The sequence below is a fragment of the Selaginella moellendorffii genome, unplaced genomic scaffold (genome assembly GCF_000143415.4).
Source record: "Selaginella moellendorffii unplaced genomic scaffold, v1.0 SELMOscaffold_24, whole genome shotgun sequence".
Classification (NCBI taxonomy): Eukaryota; Viridiplantae; Streptophyta; class Lycopodiopsida; order Selaginellales; family Selaginellaceae; genus Selaginella; species Selaginella moellendorffii.
This window is the reverse complement of record NW_003314285.1, coordinates 1,670,425-1,685,591: the sequence shown is the minus strand read 5'-3', so window position 1 is coordinate 1,685,591 and position 15,167 is coordinate 1,670,425. Positions and strand designations below refer to the sequence as shown.

Below are 15,167 nucleotides of genomic sequence, written 5' to 3'. Positions count from 1 at the left end.
AATGTTGCTGGTGAAGCCAAAAATGGTGGTGTCGGCTGGAAAATGTTCTGCTATCAGGAATAACAATACTCACAATCTCATTGTTATGAACTTTGATTCAATGCTAATTAAAAACAGCTCTATCAAAAATAATGTTGGCCACAAATTCCTTTGCTTCATAAACCAGCCACTGATGGCAACCTCAAGAAGCTAAATGAGCCTGGATTCCAAAGCAATATACCCATAGAGAAAAGATGTGTAAAATGGATATAGCACCAGCCAATATACAACACCACCATCTTTGGTTTCAACCCATTCTTTGGCATCATCTTCTTTATTGTAATGATCTATTTTGGTTGTTAGGTTTATCCTTTGCTAACAATAATTAATCCATGTTTACAAGTTTGCCTTTTGATTGTAATCTCACTATTTGCCTTTTGCTGCATTTATCCCAATCCCCTTAATCACTTAACTGCCCTAATTTCCTGGGTTTAGCACTTTGTCATTCCGGCAGCTGATATATGTAAATATGTCACTCTGTACATCTACTAGATCAATCAATGATCCAGTTTCATCCATACAAACACTTCTTTGTCATAAATTCCTTCTCCTGCACAGTTAAAGTGGTGGAATGCAACACCATTAATTTCTTTTGTACTGACTCTACACAGGATTTCTCCCATCTAGAATCATCTGTCCATAATGCACTTGGGATCCACCAGTTTGGAGATATAGTGAAGATCTCAAATACCTTACAAAATGAAGAAAACAACATGGGAAGTCCTCACACCCATCCTCTGTCAAAGCTCTCATCCATGCTTGTGCTTTCCCCACCAGCCACCTCGTAAACTTCAAACACTATGCTGTGTCTGTCAAGATATGATTAAAGGCACAATACTGAATGAAATTATTAATGTGATAATATGGAAGAAACCCTGAAAACATAAGCAAATTCATGGTGTGCTAGAGAAAGTGGATTGTTAGGTGCTCCATGTTGAGCTCCAAATGCCCAAAGTCAGAATCTGCACCAATGAAGAAGACTCACTATCCAAGATGCAATATAGCTCATGACACAATAGGATACAATGGTGCCACCATTTTTACCATCACTCTAGTTGCCCATGAGATCTCTTTGATGCTGAGGTCTTAAATTCTTTCAAAGAGAACAACAATGTGAGTGGCCTTAGCATCAAACCTTCGTGTAATTCTTGTTCTACCTATAAGTATTGAAGAGATTTGACTCCCATACATACTCTGACAAGTGGTGAGAAAACAAAAAGGACATTTGCAGCACTTCTATGCTATGATTTGGGTAGAAACAGTGGCCTACTCTATATTATACACTTGGAACTAGAGATAAAGATTGGCAAGACATTTTAATTATCTATTGAAAAACTTAGATTAGCAAAAGATTTTTTAACTTCTTGACCCCGTTAAAAGTCCAGTTTCTTTCTTTGTAGCTTGCGTTTTCATCTGAGGGTTTCGGATCACAGGTCCAGAACTTGAAAAAAATATATGATGAGGCTGAGCGTTTCGGGTCACATAGAGGTCCAGAACTTGACAGAATATGTGATCAGACATAATCCGTCAAGTCCTAGACTCCTAAAACTTCAGAGCGAAGTTTACAAATCAACAAGCTTTAGGTTTTGCATGATTGAAAGTCCCCCTGTCGGATCGCATATAAAATTTATATTTCTTTGCTATTCCTTTTTCCTAAACCATGGATGAAATATTTTTTTACTTTTGCCCTAAAAACAGAGATTAGGGCTTTGCTTGAGATGGGGAGTGCTGTCTATGGCGGCATTGCGGTGAGTAGGATCCGGGGAGTCGCGGCGGCCGTCGGCAGCGGCAGATTCAAGCCGGAGTCTTCGATCTACTGCAAATGCCGGGCTTACAATGGCGACGGGAGCAGTGGGAATGGCGGGAATGGTGGGAATGGAGGCGACAAGAGGCCCCCCCAGGATGCGCTTCTCAGGGCGCTCTCAGGTTTTGTTTCTGGCGATTGGTGTGTGGTGGCTGGGATTGAGCGAGTTTTGGATTCGCAGAGGTGTCCAAGCGCGATGGTCGAGTGGGGAAGACTCTCAATGTCGTGATTGGAGGCTATCTTCCTGAGGATCAATGGAAGGCATTGGACGAACGGGTATGTGAGAATGAAAGAAAGAAAAGCTTGCAGTCTAACAGCCTCTTTAAAGCTTTGCACCAGGTGAATCTCTACCCGATGGTGAGGAGATTCACAGCGATTGGGAGAGGAGGCGACGATTTCGCGCAGGCGATGGTGGTTGCCGTGGAGACTGTTCTTCAGTCTCCAATTCCACGGGTAAAGTTTCGTGTTTTTCCTTTCTCTTTTCTTACGAAAGATGTTTGACACAGGCCTGGGTTTCCAAGAGATTGTCGTCCAGAGGCAAGTATATATCCGTGAGAATCGGCCCCGTCGTGGTGAATTCCGGAGATCAAGTAAGTGAAACGTTTCCAGCGCTAGAGAAGGAGCTTACCATCCATAGATTTTTCTTCTTCCAACAGGTTCGAGCTGTCTATAACGCGATGAGACGGGACGTGCGAATGAAATACTTCTTGTAGCTCTTCGATCCATTTATAAGAATCCATCCCAAGTAAGATCCATGCTTTATTTTTTCTCGTCCATTTTGTTTTTCCATCCATTGTTTGATCGTAATTCCTTTCTTCTTTCTTTAACAGGGAGCCTCGCGCATTCGTTTGAGTTGTACATAGAAAAAAAAGAAGCTTTCGCTCGCTTGGATGGAATTGAACCGGCGACCTGGAGAGTCTGACAAGTGTCGCAACCGCGTATCGCTAGATCAGCAGTCAATGTGGAAACCCGGCATTTCAAATTTGCTCGATAGGGTTCCAAGGCTCTTCCTCTTTTCCACGCTCTCTCTCACGCGCAGTCCACCGATCGATCGATCAATCAATTCGAGCTCCGGATCACGCCAGGTGTGCCTTTGGTCTTTTCTTCCTCCTGTGGCAGGGATTTCACTCAGGGAATGCGACTGGGATTGTCGCGGCCATGACAGTGGAGGTGGTTGTGGAAAATGGAGGCGCCGAGGCGTCGCCGGCGGCCAAGATTGTCACGCTGGATGTTAAGCGGCAAGGCTCTGCCGAGATTAACGTTACTCCCAATCCTTCCATGGAGGATGAGGGCGATAGGATCGATCTAGTCAGAGATTCCGAAGGGAGATGGGTCGTGCGGTGGTGGAAGGCTCGAATTTCACGGCCTTTCATGCTTATCGTTCGCAGGTAGAATTTTCTTTTCCCTTTTTTGTTCCTCTTTTGATTGTGGATTTCCAGAGGAACTGAGCCCAGGCAACTTGCCTTTTCTGCCGCTTTAGGCGTGACACTGGGAGTTTTCCCGATCTATGGTCAGTTTTTTCTTCACGATCTCTTTGACTTGGCCTAGAAAGGGAGAAAAAAAATTGTTCGTGCTGACTTTAATTGGCTCTTTGTTTTTGTAGGTGTGACGTTATTTTTGTGTGCGATCGCAGTTTGCGTTCTCAGATCCAGATGCCACGCTCCAACTTTGATGCTCACGAATTTCGTTGCTACTCCACTAGAGCTCGCGTGAGTGCTAAAAAATCATACTTTTATATATTCCCTGTCTTCTATCTCTTACTTCGCGATGCTTTTCAGGCTGTTGATCCCTTTCCTGCGGCTGGGAGAATGGCTAACGAACGGTGGACACATAATGCTCTCGTCCAACGCTCTCTGGAAGGCCGTTACTGGAAAAGCCACCAAATCTATACTTTTAAGCCTTCTCCATGCGGTAAACACAACGATGGATCACATTTTTAAGCGAAGATGTGTGATGTCTCATTCGTTGGGTAGCTGACTCCACTTAACTGTTTATTACAGCTTGTTGGCTGGGCTGTCGCAGCACCTGCGATCATGGCCCTCCTGTATTTCTGTTTCTTGCCCATATTCAGCTGTTTGATCCGGAGATACGGAGCAAAAACAGACCCCGGTCTTCAGATTGGACTTCTCGAAGAGGAAGAGCAGTCGAGGTGAGCCTGTGATTTTTCTTGCGAGCTAACAATTTGTTTATTCCAGGGATACTTCAAGCTATCGTTTCTCTTCACTAGGAGCTGATTCGTCCTCCTCGTCGGTGCCTTTCTCTGGTGCCGCTGGCGGAGGATTAACCAAGAGTTGAAGACCATAGAGCGCCAATCCAATGGCGTCGGCAGCGAACACAAAGGTAGCGAGGTAACATATCCCACTTATAATAGTTCTGCATGAGACGAGAAAACAGAAAGAACGGTTTCGAGAGTCAGTGACAAGGAAGAACTCAGGTACGAAAGAGTACCTCACAGTCACCGCAATGTTCCTTGTCTGTGGTGATCAAGGCACAAACATGTCAGCGGCAGAAACTTGCATCAAAGTTTTCACTTACAGCATATTCTGTTGGAAGTGGCTTTGAAGCGAAGGAGCCGGTCACTGCCGTGGTGCACTGGTAGAGCACAAAAGCTATGGCGCCGGCCAAGAGAGCTCCATACAGGGTCTGCTCAAACGATGGTGGTGGCTTCTCCACTACCTGGTTGGCGAGGCTAGCGAGCACATTCTGCTTCGCCTGTTCCTTCAAAGGTTTCTGGAAAAAAAAAAAAAAATCTTCTAAAGTTTGCTGTGAAAAACAGTGTAGGAGAAGAACCTTCTCTTTGGCTTCTTTGTATCGTCGTCTCAACGAGCGGAGGAGAAGAACCGAGATGGCACCAGTGAGAACGACGCTACCTGCGATTTGGAGTGGCGAGGTGGGCTGCTCCAAATCGCCGGGGAGCTCAATTGGGCCGTCGAGAGAAGACGAGGCATCAGCGATGGCCTGCTCGGCAACTTGAGCTATTTGCTGGTGGAGTCTCAATGCCCGAAGAACTCCTCCTCCTCCTCTCTCGCTCCTCGTCAAGCTTGCCGAGAAAAAACGAGAATCTGGAGCGAATGCAAAAGACCCACCACAGTGTAGGAGCAATCCCAGGCTCCCACTGCTCATTTTCTATCTAGGTAAGAAGGTCTTTGATATTGATTAGATAGAACTTTAAACATTAGATAGAAAACGAACTTCTACGAGGTAATCTTAAGATCATTGTCTAGCAAGTTTTCCAAGTAGTTAACTTCGAGGCTGGCATGGGCTTCCCACTGTTCCTTCCTGATATCACAAACAACACGAAGCAGTCGAGGATTTTCCTTCACCTGGTCTGGATCCAAGTCAGTGCCACAAATCCTGGCTCGCTTGCGAGGGGGATACCACGTGATCATATCATCCATTCCATATCTCACACCTCTGCGCAAGTGATCTCTCCTCGCTTCCACCAGATATCTGAGAGCTTCGGTCGCCGCCGGAACACCAAAGCTCACCACTCTTTGCACCAATCCACACTCCTTGTAGAGTAGCTTCCATATTACGTGGATCCGAACGACGAGCTGGTCAACCATGGCTGCGATCATTCCCTCATCTCCAAACCACAGCACTGCCTCCACAAACTCTTGGAACTTTTCGCTCATGCCTTGCAACTTGGGCTTCTTGCTGCCGTTGTACTCGACCAAGGCCTTGTCCTCCTCTCCATCAAACACTTGTTCCCATTCGAGAACGTGTAAACATAGGTCCTTGAACAGCCTTGCCATATTTTTGTTCGTCTCCTTCAAGCCTATGAAACCGGCCGCGTCTTTCATCCCTGCTATCACCGCGACTAGTTCCACATAATTCCGATCCCGGGCGCAGTTGAATGCCACTTCATATGACACAAGCTCCCTTGACAAGAGGAATGCTGCCAGAAAAGGTTCCCCTTGCATATTTCCCGGATCGATGTAATTAGGCAAAAGACTCTGGAGCTTGGATGCAAAAGCTGTTGCCAAGTCGTGGGAGCCGTATCCTGCCACCTTAAGAATCATCCGTGCCACAGGATCCAGATTATAGGCTCTAGTATATGTGCCGCTGTTAAAAGCCTTTTCCATGGATCCGATGCGAAGTTCCACAGCTTCGCGATACTCTTCTCGATGCGCAGCCACTGCAATCTTCTCGATTGGCATGTCTTTCAGGATTTCTGTCACCTCGTCCTTAAGCCCATAGCTCAAGCAAAACTCCAAAATCTTAACATCATAGTGCACATGCCGCGCCAACAACTTTGCAAGCTCTAGTGCATCATCCTCACGTCCAACTGACTTGAGCTCCATAACCAGATCCATAGATCTCTCTGATTGAAATCGAAATGAGATCATGCACTTTTTGACATCGTCCCATGGCAACTTAGACATCGCTGTCCAAAACAATGGATGATAATTTCCCCAAGCCTTTACAAGCATCAGAGCATCTTCCTCGAGCCCAGACTTACAGCACAAGTCTAAAACCTGAGCCCAAACCTCAACCTCGACACCGCTGTTACAATTTTGGCCTTGCAAGACACACACCAGGTTGTGCACATCCCTCTTGGCCTCGGTCGAGTCGAGGCGAGCCAAGTGTTTTTCCAGAACTCGTGCGATGAGCGACCTCAAGTTTTTCTTCAAAGAGCTCCAGTTATGCTTCAAAACCTGCAATTTCCTGCTTGCAGGCCAGACCACCAGCGCTGCAACATGAAAGACGTCAACCTCATCGTCGACAACGCTGCTGCTCATGAATGGCTCGTTCTTATAGCCGCTACATGACCGGAGCACGTCTATATCCAAGACGTTCCACCTCCCATAGTCAATTCGGAGGTCATCTGTCGCTGAAACCCAATTTTCAACCCAGTAATTCTCTATCTCCTGCTTTACTCGTTTCGTGAGCGTGCAGAGATGGAGCTCCAGAAAGTCGCAGTTCATAACGAGTGCAGTCACCACACGGTCGTGCCCCTTGAGACCATGAAAGCTCATGGACGAATATGAGTGACCCAGTGGAACCACCATCAAATCCCTTGCACTCGGTGAACTAGTGGCGGCCCAGCGCTGGAGTAGCGACTTGACACGCCCTGATGTGGAGGCGAAGAATGGGAAGTTGTCCACGGAAAGAAAGTTTGCCTTCTTGGCCAGCAATCTAAAAACCAAGCACACCCTTGATCCCTTGGTCACCTCAGCGAGTTTGTTCCTACAACCGCGGAAAAAGATGGCATGGTAGCAATCTGTCCTGGAATGGAAGTTGAATTCCTTGGATGAATCCTCATGCGAGATGGTGAGCTTTCCACCTGAGTGGCCAGATTGGGTGGGGAGCTGGATGATCATGGTCGCTAAGCAAGAACTCTTCATCACAAACATTAGAGGCTCACTACCTGATTCCATGAGAAACATCTCGGAGAGCTCCACTTCCACCTCCATGCCGAGCTGAAGAGCCTGGGCAGCAATGTCGTGGGCGGCCTTTTCCAGGAGATCTGGATTCTCAGGGCACGAGATCTTGGACGCACTCACTCTCCATATCTGGGACCTATAGCACTCAGCGGCTGCCTTGATCTTGTCCAGATCTTGCTGTGGCAAAGGAACATCGACCCTCCCGACGCCTTCCACTGAAAGAGAGGCTGGAATCGTTGCTTCATCGATCTGGCCTCCAGTTGCGAACGCGATCGTGGGCTCCCCACCACGCCAAAGCGCCTGAAGAAGATCGTCCTTGAGCGTCGCCATAAACAAACCCTTTTTGCCACCTTCGTCAGGATATTCTAATATATATTTGTCCTGCACTTATTAGAATATCCTGATTGATATTCTAAATCAAGCTTCATCTTGATTTAGGAAAGGAGGGAGCAAAGCGGTCAACCAAAAGCCGCGTACCTTTGAACATGGACAGGATTTCCCTCCGCTTGGGCTTTTTCAGCGGCGGAGTTGTCACGCCCAAATGCTGCTGCTGCTGCTGCTGATCACAAGTGCTCCTCCGGCGATGATCCTCACCACCATGATCAGCATCGCGTTTGACAGCACCATTCGCAAAATTCCCATCACCATCAACTTCAGTCTTCACCTTGGCTTCGATCACCTCCTGCTTCACGCGAGCTTTTGAGCAACAATCTGCGAAAGGCTGGAAACTGAGAGACCCATCTGCCGCCACCTTGACCTCGAACACACTTCGTTTCGCCCCTGGGCCAGGAACACCACACGGCTGGAAGTTGATAGAACTATTTGCTCCCACCACCACCTCGAAGATACCGGAAACTGGTGCCGCATTCTTGGTCCAACCATTTGTAACATTTGGCTTCACGTCGTGATCATCGACTTCTTGCTTGATCACGTCTTCTTGTTCTTCATCGTCACCCATCTCTTCCTCACCATACTGTCCACGATGGCCATAGAAGTAGGCGAAGCTTTCGTAAAAGCACGGGCGCGAGCGCCTCTCTCGCAGCCGCTGGAGCGAATCATCAAACAGCTGGTCGTAATCCATCATCTTAGCAGCCTGTGGCGATGATCCATGAGAAAGCACCACATTGTCCACACATCCCAGGCGGATCTCCTCGCCCTTGGTCCGCTGATCCGGCAAGAGCTCCCCCACCTCCACATTCCTGTAGCAAGCCCACGATTTGACGCTCATGAGCCTCTCCATCACCACCACCTTCTCTGGAAATCCCCCTGCGCAGTAGAGGTCGCGCACGATCCAGCTCTGCTCCTCGCGACTGATCCGCGAGACCTTGTCCAGCGGCAGCCGGAAGTGGACGATGAGCCGCTGCATGGCCTCGAGATTGCAGTCGTTGTAGCGCTCGTACTCCGCGATCGCGGCCCGGCACTGCGACTCCGTGAGGGATTCGTGGCCCTCGCGATCGATGGCGCCCACGATCAGCAGCATCTGCTTGGAGTAGCCCCAGGGCAGCGAGCCAGACGTCCAAGAACCAACACTGCCGCCCAATCTATCGGAGATTGTGGCATTGAGCTCCACCCGGGAGGAGAATCCATCCCACCAGAGCTCCGGCTTCACGCCATGGAATCCAGCGTACCAGGCCTGCTTGCGACTGGGGAAGAATCGTGCGTCCACCATCGCTGCTTGTATCAAACCCTAGGGGCGCATTTTGTAACTGGTTTTATATCTTGGACACGTGGATTGATGACGTGGCGAATCCAAGGGTCGCGGCTTTAAACTCTTTGACTGTCGATTTAGGCGCGAAAAAGGAGAGAGCGAGAGAGAGAAGCGATGGTGCGACCGGCGAGACCAGCTTCTACCAATGCTCCATCGCTCATGAGGCGGCGGAGGAGGCGCCGAGGAAGAAAAGTAGGGTCATCCACTCCAATTCCTTGAACTCTTCTCGATTGATTGGATTGAACTCGCCAAAACGACCATGACATTGTTGGAACTTGGGAAATTGCAGAGACGCAGAAGAGGACACAAGAAGAGATCGGCCTCCACGAACGCTGGAACGAGGACCCAGCAGGGATAGATCAAGATCGATCGATCAAACACTCCACCCACACAATGATTGGTCACACATGAATAAAAAAACGCTCCTCCTTCCTCTTTAAAGACGATCTCCTCGAGTTTTCCAAATGAGATGACTTGAGCGCTTAGCGCTGCATTCTAGAAATCTGAAGATTTGAGACGAGCGAAGAATGGAAAATGGTGACGTTGTGCTCTCGTGATCTTCCCTGGCAAATCTTTATCTTTAATCTTTCATTCCAGAAAATCAGAAAAAAAGGTTGGAGATGATCGATAGATGCAACAAAGATGGAAACTGGCGGCTCTAATAAGAAGTTGTGGCACTGTTCGTGAGCTTTTGGACATCAAACAACGCCTTCTGTTAGACGCCACTGACACTTTTCTCTCGAATTTAATCGTTTCGACGTTTGGAAGGCTGGGACAGATCCAAGATGCAAAGAGGTTTTTCGATTCGATGCCCCACAAGAACGCCTTTTCGTGGAACATTCTTCTTCAAGAAAATGCCCGAAACTGGCATTTTGATGAAGCACTGATTACTTTCAACAAGATGCCCTTCAAGGACGTCGTTTCGTCCACGATTGTATTGAAAATGCTTTGCCAGATTTTAGGCTTGGGAGAAGCTAAGAAGTTCTTTGAATCACTTCCACAAAGGAATTCCGTTTGCTGGAACGTTATAGTTGCAGCAAGTACCCAAATCTCGGATTTCGGTAGCGCTGTCAAGCTTTTGCAAAAGATGCCTGCGTTAAGTCTCGAGTCTTGCACTGCTGTTATCCAAGCGTTCCTCACGTCAAGCGAGAGCTCTTTGTACGAACAAGCCAAGTCACTGTTTGATGAAATGCCAGAGAGAGATGTGGTGCTCTGGACCGCCATGGTTCAAGGATATGCCCAAGGCGGGCATATCGCAAGAGCTCAAACACTATTTCACAAAATGCCATGCCACGACGTGATGGTCTACTCCGCACTCCTAGAGCTGTGCTCCACCCTGGAAGAACTCAAACGCTTGTTTGATGCAATGCCCGAGAAGAACTTCGTCGCCTGGACGTGTCTTCTGCAAGCGTCTGCTCATCACAAACACGTAAGAGAAGCAAAGCTTGTGTTTGATCTGTTTCCATGCCACGACGTGGTTTCCTGCACTGTTCTTCTCGAGGCCAGTATTCTCTCGGACAGAATTCAAGAAGCAAAATCACTCTTTGATGCAATGCCACGGAGAAACAGCGTGTGCTGGAACGCCCTCTCGTCAAGCTATGCCCAAGCCGGGTATATGGCAGCCGCCGTGGAAGTGCTAAGAAAGATGCCAGAGTCGACAGCGGCGTCCTTCGCGGCCATGATCACTGGATTCGGAGTCGCTGGTTGCATCGGCGAGGCAAAATCCATCTTCGACATCTCCCCGGAGAGAATGCAATCGTCTTGGAACGCTCTGATGCACTGCTGCAAGAGCAAGGGAGTCGAAACTCTCGAGACCATCTTCCACAGGATGCCGTGCTGGGACCTCTTCGGCAAGAACATCTTGCTGCTGGGATATGCACAGAGTGGGCATATCAAAGCGGCCTCCGAGCTCTTCCACTCCATTCCCGACAAGGACACCGCCTCCTGGAACTCGATGCTCGCAGCTCACGCTTTGCATGGAGATCTCGAGTCGGCATCGTCCACTTTCGCAGCTCTCGCTCGCCCGGACTTGCTGTCGTGGAACTCCATGCTCGCAGCTTATGCTCGGAGTGGAGACTCCCGAGCAGCGATCCATCTCCTCCAAAGAATGGTTCTGGAGGGTGACACGCCTGATGAAATCTCCTTCCTCAACGTCCTTTCCGGAGTCACTCACAGAGGCCTTGTCGACCAAGGCCTCCTGCATTTCCAGTCGATGAGGAGTGACTTTCGCCTGGAACCGAAAGTGGAGCACTACACCTGCGTCCTCAATCTCCTCTCTTGCTGCGCGAGTCGAGAAGATCTGGAAGTTTTGATCGATACCATGCCTTGCCTTCCTGGAAGCTTTTCCTGGAGATCTCTCCTGTCCGCTTGCCAGAGCTTCCAGACCGGCGATCAAGCGGCAGCACGGCTCCTGGAGATGGATTCCAACAATGCCGCAACTCTCGTGATGCTGTCCAACATGCTCAAACTTCCGGCTTGATGATCGTAGATCTCTTCCTGAGAGCTCGGGCTTTGGAGGACCTCGAGTACCCGAGCTCAGCATGGATGTTTGACAGCAGCACGTATGAAGAGGTGTCGAATGGAGCCAGCTGCGTAACTTGCTCCGCGGCCACTCCTCCAAGCTCGGTGTCACAGTGGATCTTGCAAGCGCTCAGCAGAGCTCTCCACACGACGTCGTCCACTTCCAAGCTCTTGACAAGGATAAGCTCCTCGGCCTCCTTGAGCCACCCCGCTCGACCGAGAAGATCGACCACACACGCGTAGTGTTCCGCTGTTGGAGCGAGCCCGTAGTCCAGTTTCATCGACCAGAGGTGCCTTTGTCCGACTTCCATCCGTCCCGCATGGCTGCAAGCAGCCAGGACGCACGTAAACGTCACCAGGCTCGGCTTCGTCCCGTCCAAAACCATCTCCGTGTAGAGGTCGAGAGCTTCCAGCGGACGAGCGTTTCTCGCATACGCAGCAACCATCGTTGTCCAAGTTATCACGTTCCTCGTCTTCATCTTGTCAAACATGGCCTTTGCAGCGTCCACGCTTCCACACTTCCCATACATGTTCATCAGCGAGTTCTCGACGAGGAACGCCGAACCGAGTCCCTTGTCGACAATCCGCTCGTGGAACTTCCTGGCATCCTGGAGCGATTTCACCTCGCCATAGGCCCCGGCAACCATAGCCAGAGTTATCGGAACCGGAGCCACACCCTGCCTCTCCATCTCCTCGTAAGTTCCAATCACCTCGAGAGGACACCCGTGCTGTGCACAGGCCGAGATCATTGCTGTCCAAGTGATGAAGTTCTTCTCTGGCATGGTATCGAACATCTCCTTTGCATCCTCGAGACGGCCACAGTTGGAGTACATGGTGACAAGCGCATTGTCCGTAGCCAGTGTGTGAGAGCCTGTTGCTGTGATATGAGCGTGGATCTCTCTGGCCTCCTTGAGACTGCAACAAGCTGTGACGATCGTCGGAAACAGCATAAAGTCGGGATCCACACCCTGTCTCTTCATTTCTCGATACAAATTCATAGCTTGCCGGTCGAAGCCTCTCCGAGCGTAGGCTGTGAGCATGGTCGTCCAAGAGCTCATGTTCTTGTGCTCAGTTCCATCAAAAACCCGCCTCGCAACCTCCAAGTTTTCACAGTTGGCGTACATTGCCACCAGTCCGTTCCTCACCCCGACGTGATTGCCAAAACCAGTTGCTATGGCGCGAAAGTGAAACCATCGGCACTCCTCCTGGCTCTCACAGGCCCCGAAAACGCTGGTAAAAGTCACCCAGTCCTGGACGATTCCATTCAAGTCCATCGTCCAGAAAAGCCTCATAGCCTGCCTCGTATACCCGTTCTGAACATAAGCTCCGATCATCGTGTTCCACGAAACGACGTCCCTCTCCTGGCTCTTCTCGAAACAGTCCTCCGCAAGCTCTACACTTCCACACTTGGCGTACATGTAAACCAGAGCGTTCTGGACCTTCATGTCCGAGTCCCATCCACCGTCAACGATCCTCCTGTGGATCTTCTTCCCAGTCTCCAAATCGCAGCAAGCACCGAGAACGCAGGCAAACGTTGTCGTCGTTGGTTCAATGTCCATTGCTTCGTATAGCTCAACAGCCTCTCCGAGATGCCCACTCTGGGTATAAGCCGAGATGATAGAGTTCCAGGAAACCACGTCCTTCTGGGCCATACTATCAAACACTTTCCTTGCATCCTCGAGACTCTGGCACTTGGAGTACATGTTCACCAGCGCGTTCTGGACGACCCGGCTCATCTGTGAATCAGTTGCCAGCATCTTCTGGTGAATGGCTTTTCCTTCTGGCAAAGCTCCCGGACCACAGCAAGCTCCGAGAATCCGAGAGTAGGTATGTGAGTCGGGATCTTCCATCGAGTGAAACAAACTCAAGGCCTTGCTGTGATAACCGTGCTGGATGAACGCACTGATCATGAAGTTGAATGTGATGGGCCGTTTGCACGGCATCCTCTCGAAGATCTGACGAGCGTCTTCCAGGCTGCCGCAGCTGCTATACATCTTGATAAGCTGGTCACCCAAAACAGCGTTGCTGCCAAACCCAGCCTCTAAAAGATGAGCGTGGACGAGCTTTCCATGGGCCAAACTCTTGGAGCTGACACACTGCTGCAGTAGAGAGACGTAGCCGCTGACTCGGTTGATGCGTTGCTTCAAGGCGTCTTCGATTTCTCTCAACGCTGGCTTGATCATATCATCCTGATAAAAGATGCCATCACCTCAGACAAAACGTATAGTATCTTTGTGAAAAAACCTGTGTTGTCTTCCTGTCTGTTTCTCAAAACAGGTTGATGCCAAAAATCTCTCCAGCCAAAATCGAGAGCCCGACTGCGATAGCTATCAGCGACGAGCCCAGTGACAGTCTCTGAGTTATCCACGGGACCCTCTTCTGCAAGGCCTCGCTACACGAACCAACGAAAGCGGTGTAGCTAGCCATCGCCACCACCGTCCCCAGCAAGAACATGAAAAGAAAAGCCACACCTGCTAGTCGAGAAGGCAATGCCAGCGCTGGAAGAATGACGAGCAAAGCGTCCGGCTGGAGGCCATGGACTACTCCCGTCCCAAAAGTTGCAAATCCAAAAGGCTTTTTCCGCTCCTGAACTCCGCCACTGTCTTCGTAGTCTGCTTCACAGCCCTCCCCTGCGAGGCAAGGGATCGGAACTTCCTGTGCCTCTTTAATTCCCACCGCGCCGATTACGAGAAGAGTGACACCGACAACGCGAGCGCTCCATGTTCTCAAGAGGTCAATGTGTAGCTTCTCTTTGAGCACCAGGAAGAGCAACCCGAAGAGGATCTGGCCAGCGTCATGACCGCAACCCCACAGCGCTCCCACAAAAGCACCTTCCATCTTCGTGCGACCGATTGAGAGAGGTGCCAAAGCAGCAAGGTGGTCGGGTCCTGTGAGAGTGTGTAGACATCCGGCCATGAGTCCCGTCCATGCGCTCGTAAGAAGCTCGGGAACACGAAGTCCTTTGGCTGTAGAGCTAGCAGCGGAGAGTGTGATGGTGGAAGCTAGCGCAGGGGCAGCTCTCAAAAGGATGACTGGCAAAACAACCGGAAGAACCTTCGTGATCTGCCAAGGCAAAGAGAACGAAATCAAAACAAAATATATCCATCGTACAACAAGATCTTACCAGCTTTAAGACGCAAAATTTCTGGTCGATGTGCTCGTTCTCACAGTGATTGTTGCTGACTTGTCCAGGAAGAACAGCTCTTGCAGCATGCCGACTCACCGACCATGGCGAAAGTTTTGGCCGTAGCCTCAGTGCCTCCAAAGATCGAGGAAAACGCCTTCGAGTTCTAGAAATTCGCTGAGACGAGACTGGAAAAGCCCGGATGTGTTCTCCAGGGAGAAAAGTACGAGGATCGTTGAGACAAGGCCGACAAATCTGTGCCATACTTGAGAGAAATCTGGCGCTGAGGAAGTAGCTGGTAGCGAACCTAGGAAATCCTCACCTGGGGACCTCAAAAAGCTCAGATTCAGATCGAAATTCCCTGGAACGAAGCAATGTGAGCATGAAATCCGAGCGCGACGCGCAAAAAAAGGAGAAAAAATACCTTGACGCTACGGGTAGCACCAAGCTAGCGATGAACCCTAAAAACAACCACTACTAACACACGCGTGAAGGAGAGAAGAGGAGGTCAAATTGTTCCTCCTCTCGCAAAAAGCGCATCAAAACCGTTCTTCACGAAACCGTGGCAGCACATCGTGCCGTCCA

General features: G+C 49.7%; 6 protein-coding genes across 7 annotated transcripts; 3 read left to right on the top strand and 3 right to left on the bottom strand.

Annotated features, from left to right (window-relative positions):
* Window positions 1–1,740: 1,740 nt before the first annotated feature.
* Window positions 1,741–2,848, top strand: LOC112347815. The gene is made up of 6 exons (XM_024679290.1): window positions 1,741–1,965; window positions 2,025–2,119; window positions 2,183–2,296; window positions 2,350–2,433; window positions 2,500–2,588; window positions 2,674–2,848. Exons 1-5 carry the CDS (start codon window positions 1,758–1,760, stop codon window positions 2,554–2,556), a joined length of 558 nt encoding a protein of 185 aa, XP_024535058.1. The 5' UTR covers window positions 1,741–1,757; the 3' UTR covers window positions 2,557–2,588; window positions 2,674–2,848.
* Window positions 2,849–2,863: 15 nt separating this feature from the next.
* Window positions 2,864–4,382, top strand: LOC9657727. 2 transcript variants are annotated; one of them, XM_024679287.1, is made up of 7 exons: window positions 2,864–2,928; window positions 3,009–3,231; window positions 3,283–3,353; window positions 3,447–3,552; window positions 3,622–3,754; window positions 3,844–3,992; window positions 4,039–4,382. In XM_024679287.1, the coding sequence occupies exons 2-7, from the start codon at window positions 3,122–3,124 to the stop codon at window positions 4,136–4,138; spliced, it is 669 nt and encodes a 222-aa protein (XP_024535055.1). In that variant the 5' UTR covers window positions 2,864–2,928; window positions 3,009–3,121; the 3' UTR covers window positions 4,139–4,382. The 2 variants fall into 2 exon arrangements, with proteins under 2 accessions (XP_024535055.1, XP_002974488.2); XM_002974442.2 differs by having other exon boundaries at window positions 2,900–3,231.
* On the bottom strand, window positions 4,319–5,056 carry LOC9636413. The gene is made up of 2 exons (XM_024679288.1): window positions 4,634–5,056; window positions 4,319–4,573 (listed from the first exon to the last, which is right to left on the bottom strand). Exons 1-2 carry the CDS (start codon window positions 4,964–4,966, stop codon window positions 4,343–4,345), a joined length of 564 nt encoding a protein of 187 aa, XP_024535056.1. The 5' UTR covers window positions 4,967–5,056; the 3' UTR covers window positions 4,319–4,342.
* Window positions 5,057–9,569: 4,513 nt separating this feature from the next.
* Window positions 9,570–11,385, top strand: LOC112347775 (pentatricopeptide repeat-containing protein At4g02750-like). Its single transcript, XM_024679143.1, has 2 exons — window positions 9,570–11,146; window positions 11,313–11,385. The coding sequence occupies exons 1-2, from the start codon at window positions 9,570–9,572 to the stop codon at window positions 11,383–11,385; spliced, it is 1,650 nt and encodes a 549-aa protein (XP_024534911.1).
* Window positions 11,206–13,721, bottom strand: LOC9657725 (pentatricopeptide repeat-containing protein At4g13650). The gene is made up of 2 exons (XM_024679075.1): window positions 13,703–13,721; window positions 11,206–13,647 (listed from the first exon to the last, which is right to left on the bottom strand). Exon 2 carries the CDS (start codon window positions 13,639–13,641, stop codon window positions 11,401–11,403), a length of 2,241 nt encoding a protein of 746 aa, XP_024534843.1. The 5' UTR covers window positions 13,642–13,647; window positions 13,703–13,721; the 3' UTR covers window positions 11,206–11,400.
* On the bottom strand, window positions 13,683–15,159 carry LOC9657724. The gene is made up of 3 exons (XM_002974272.2): window positions 15,007–15,159; window positions 14,583–14,943; window positions 13,683–14,521 (listed from the first exon to the last, which is right to left on the bottom strand). The coding sequence occupies exons 2-3, from the start codon at window positions 14,844–14,846 to the stop codon at window positions 13,727–13,729; spliced, it is 1,059 nt and encodes a 352-aa protein (XP_002974318.2). The 5' UTR covers window positions 14,847–14,943; window positions 15,007–15,159; the 3' UTR covers window positions 13,683–13,726.
* Between the last annotated feature and the right edge of the window lie 8 nt (window positions 15,160–15,167).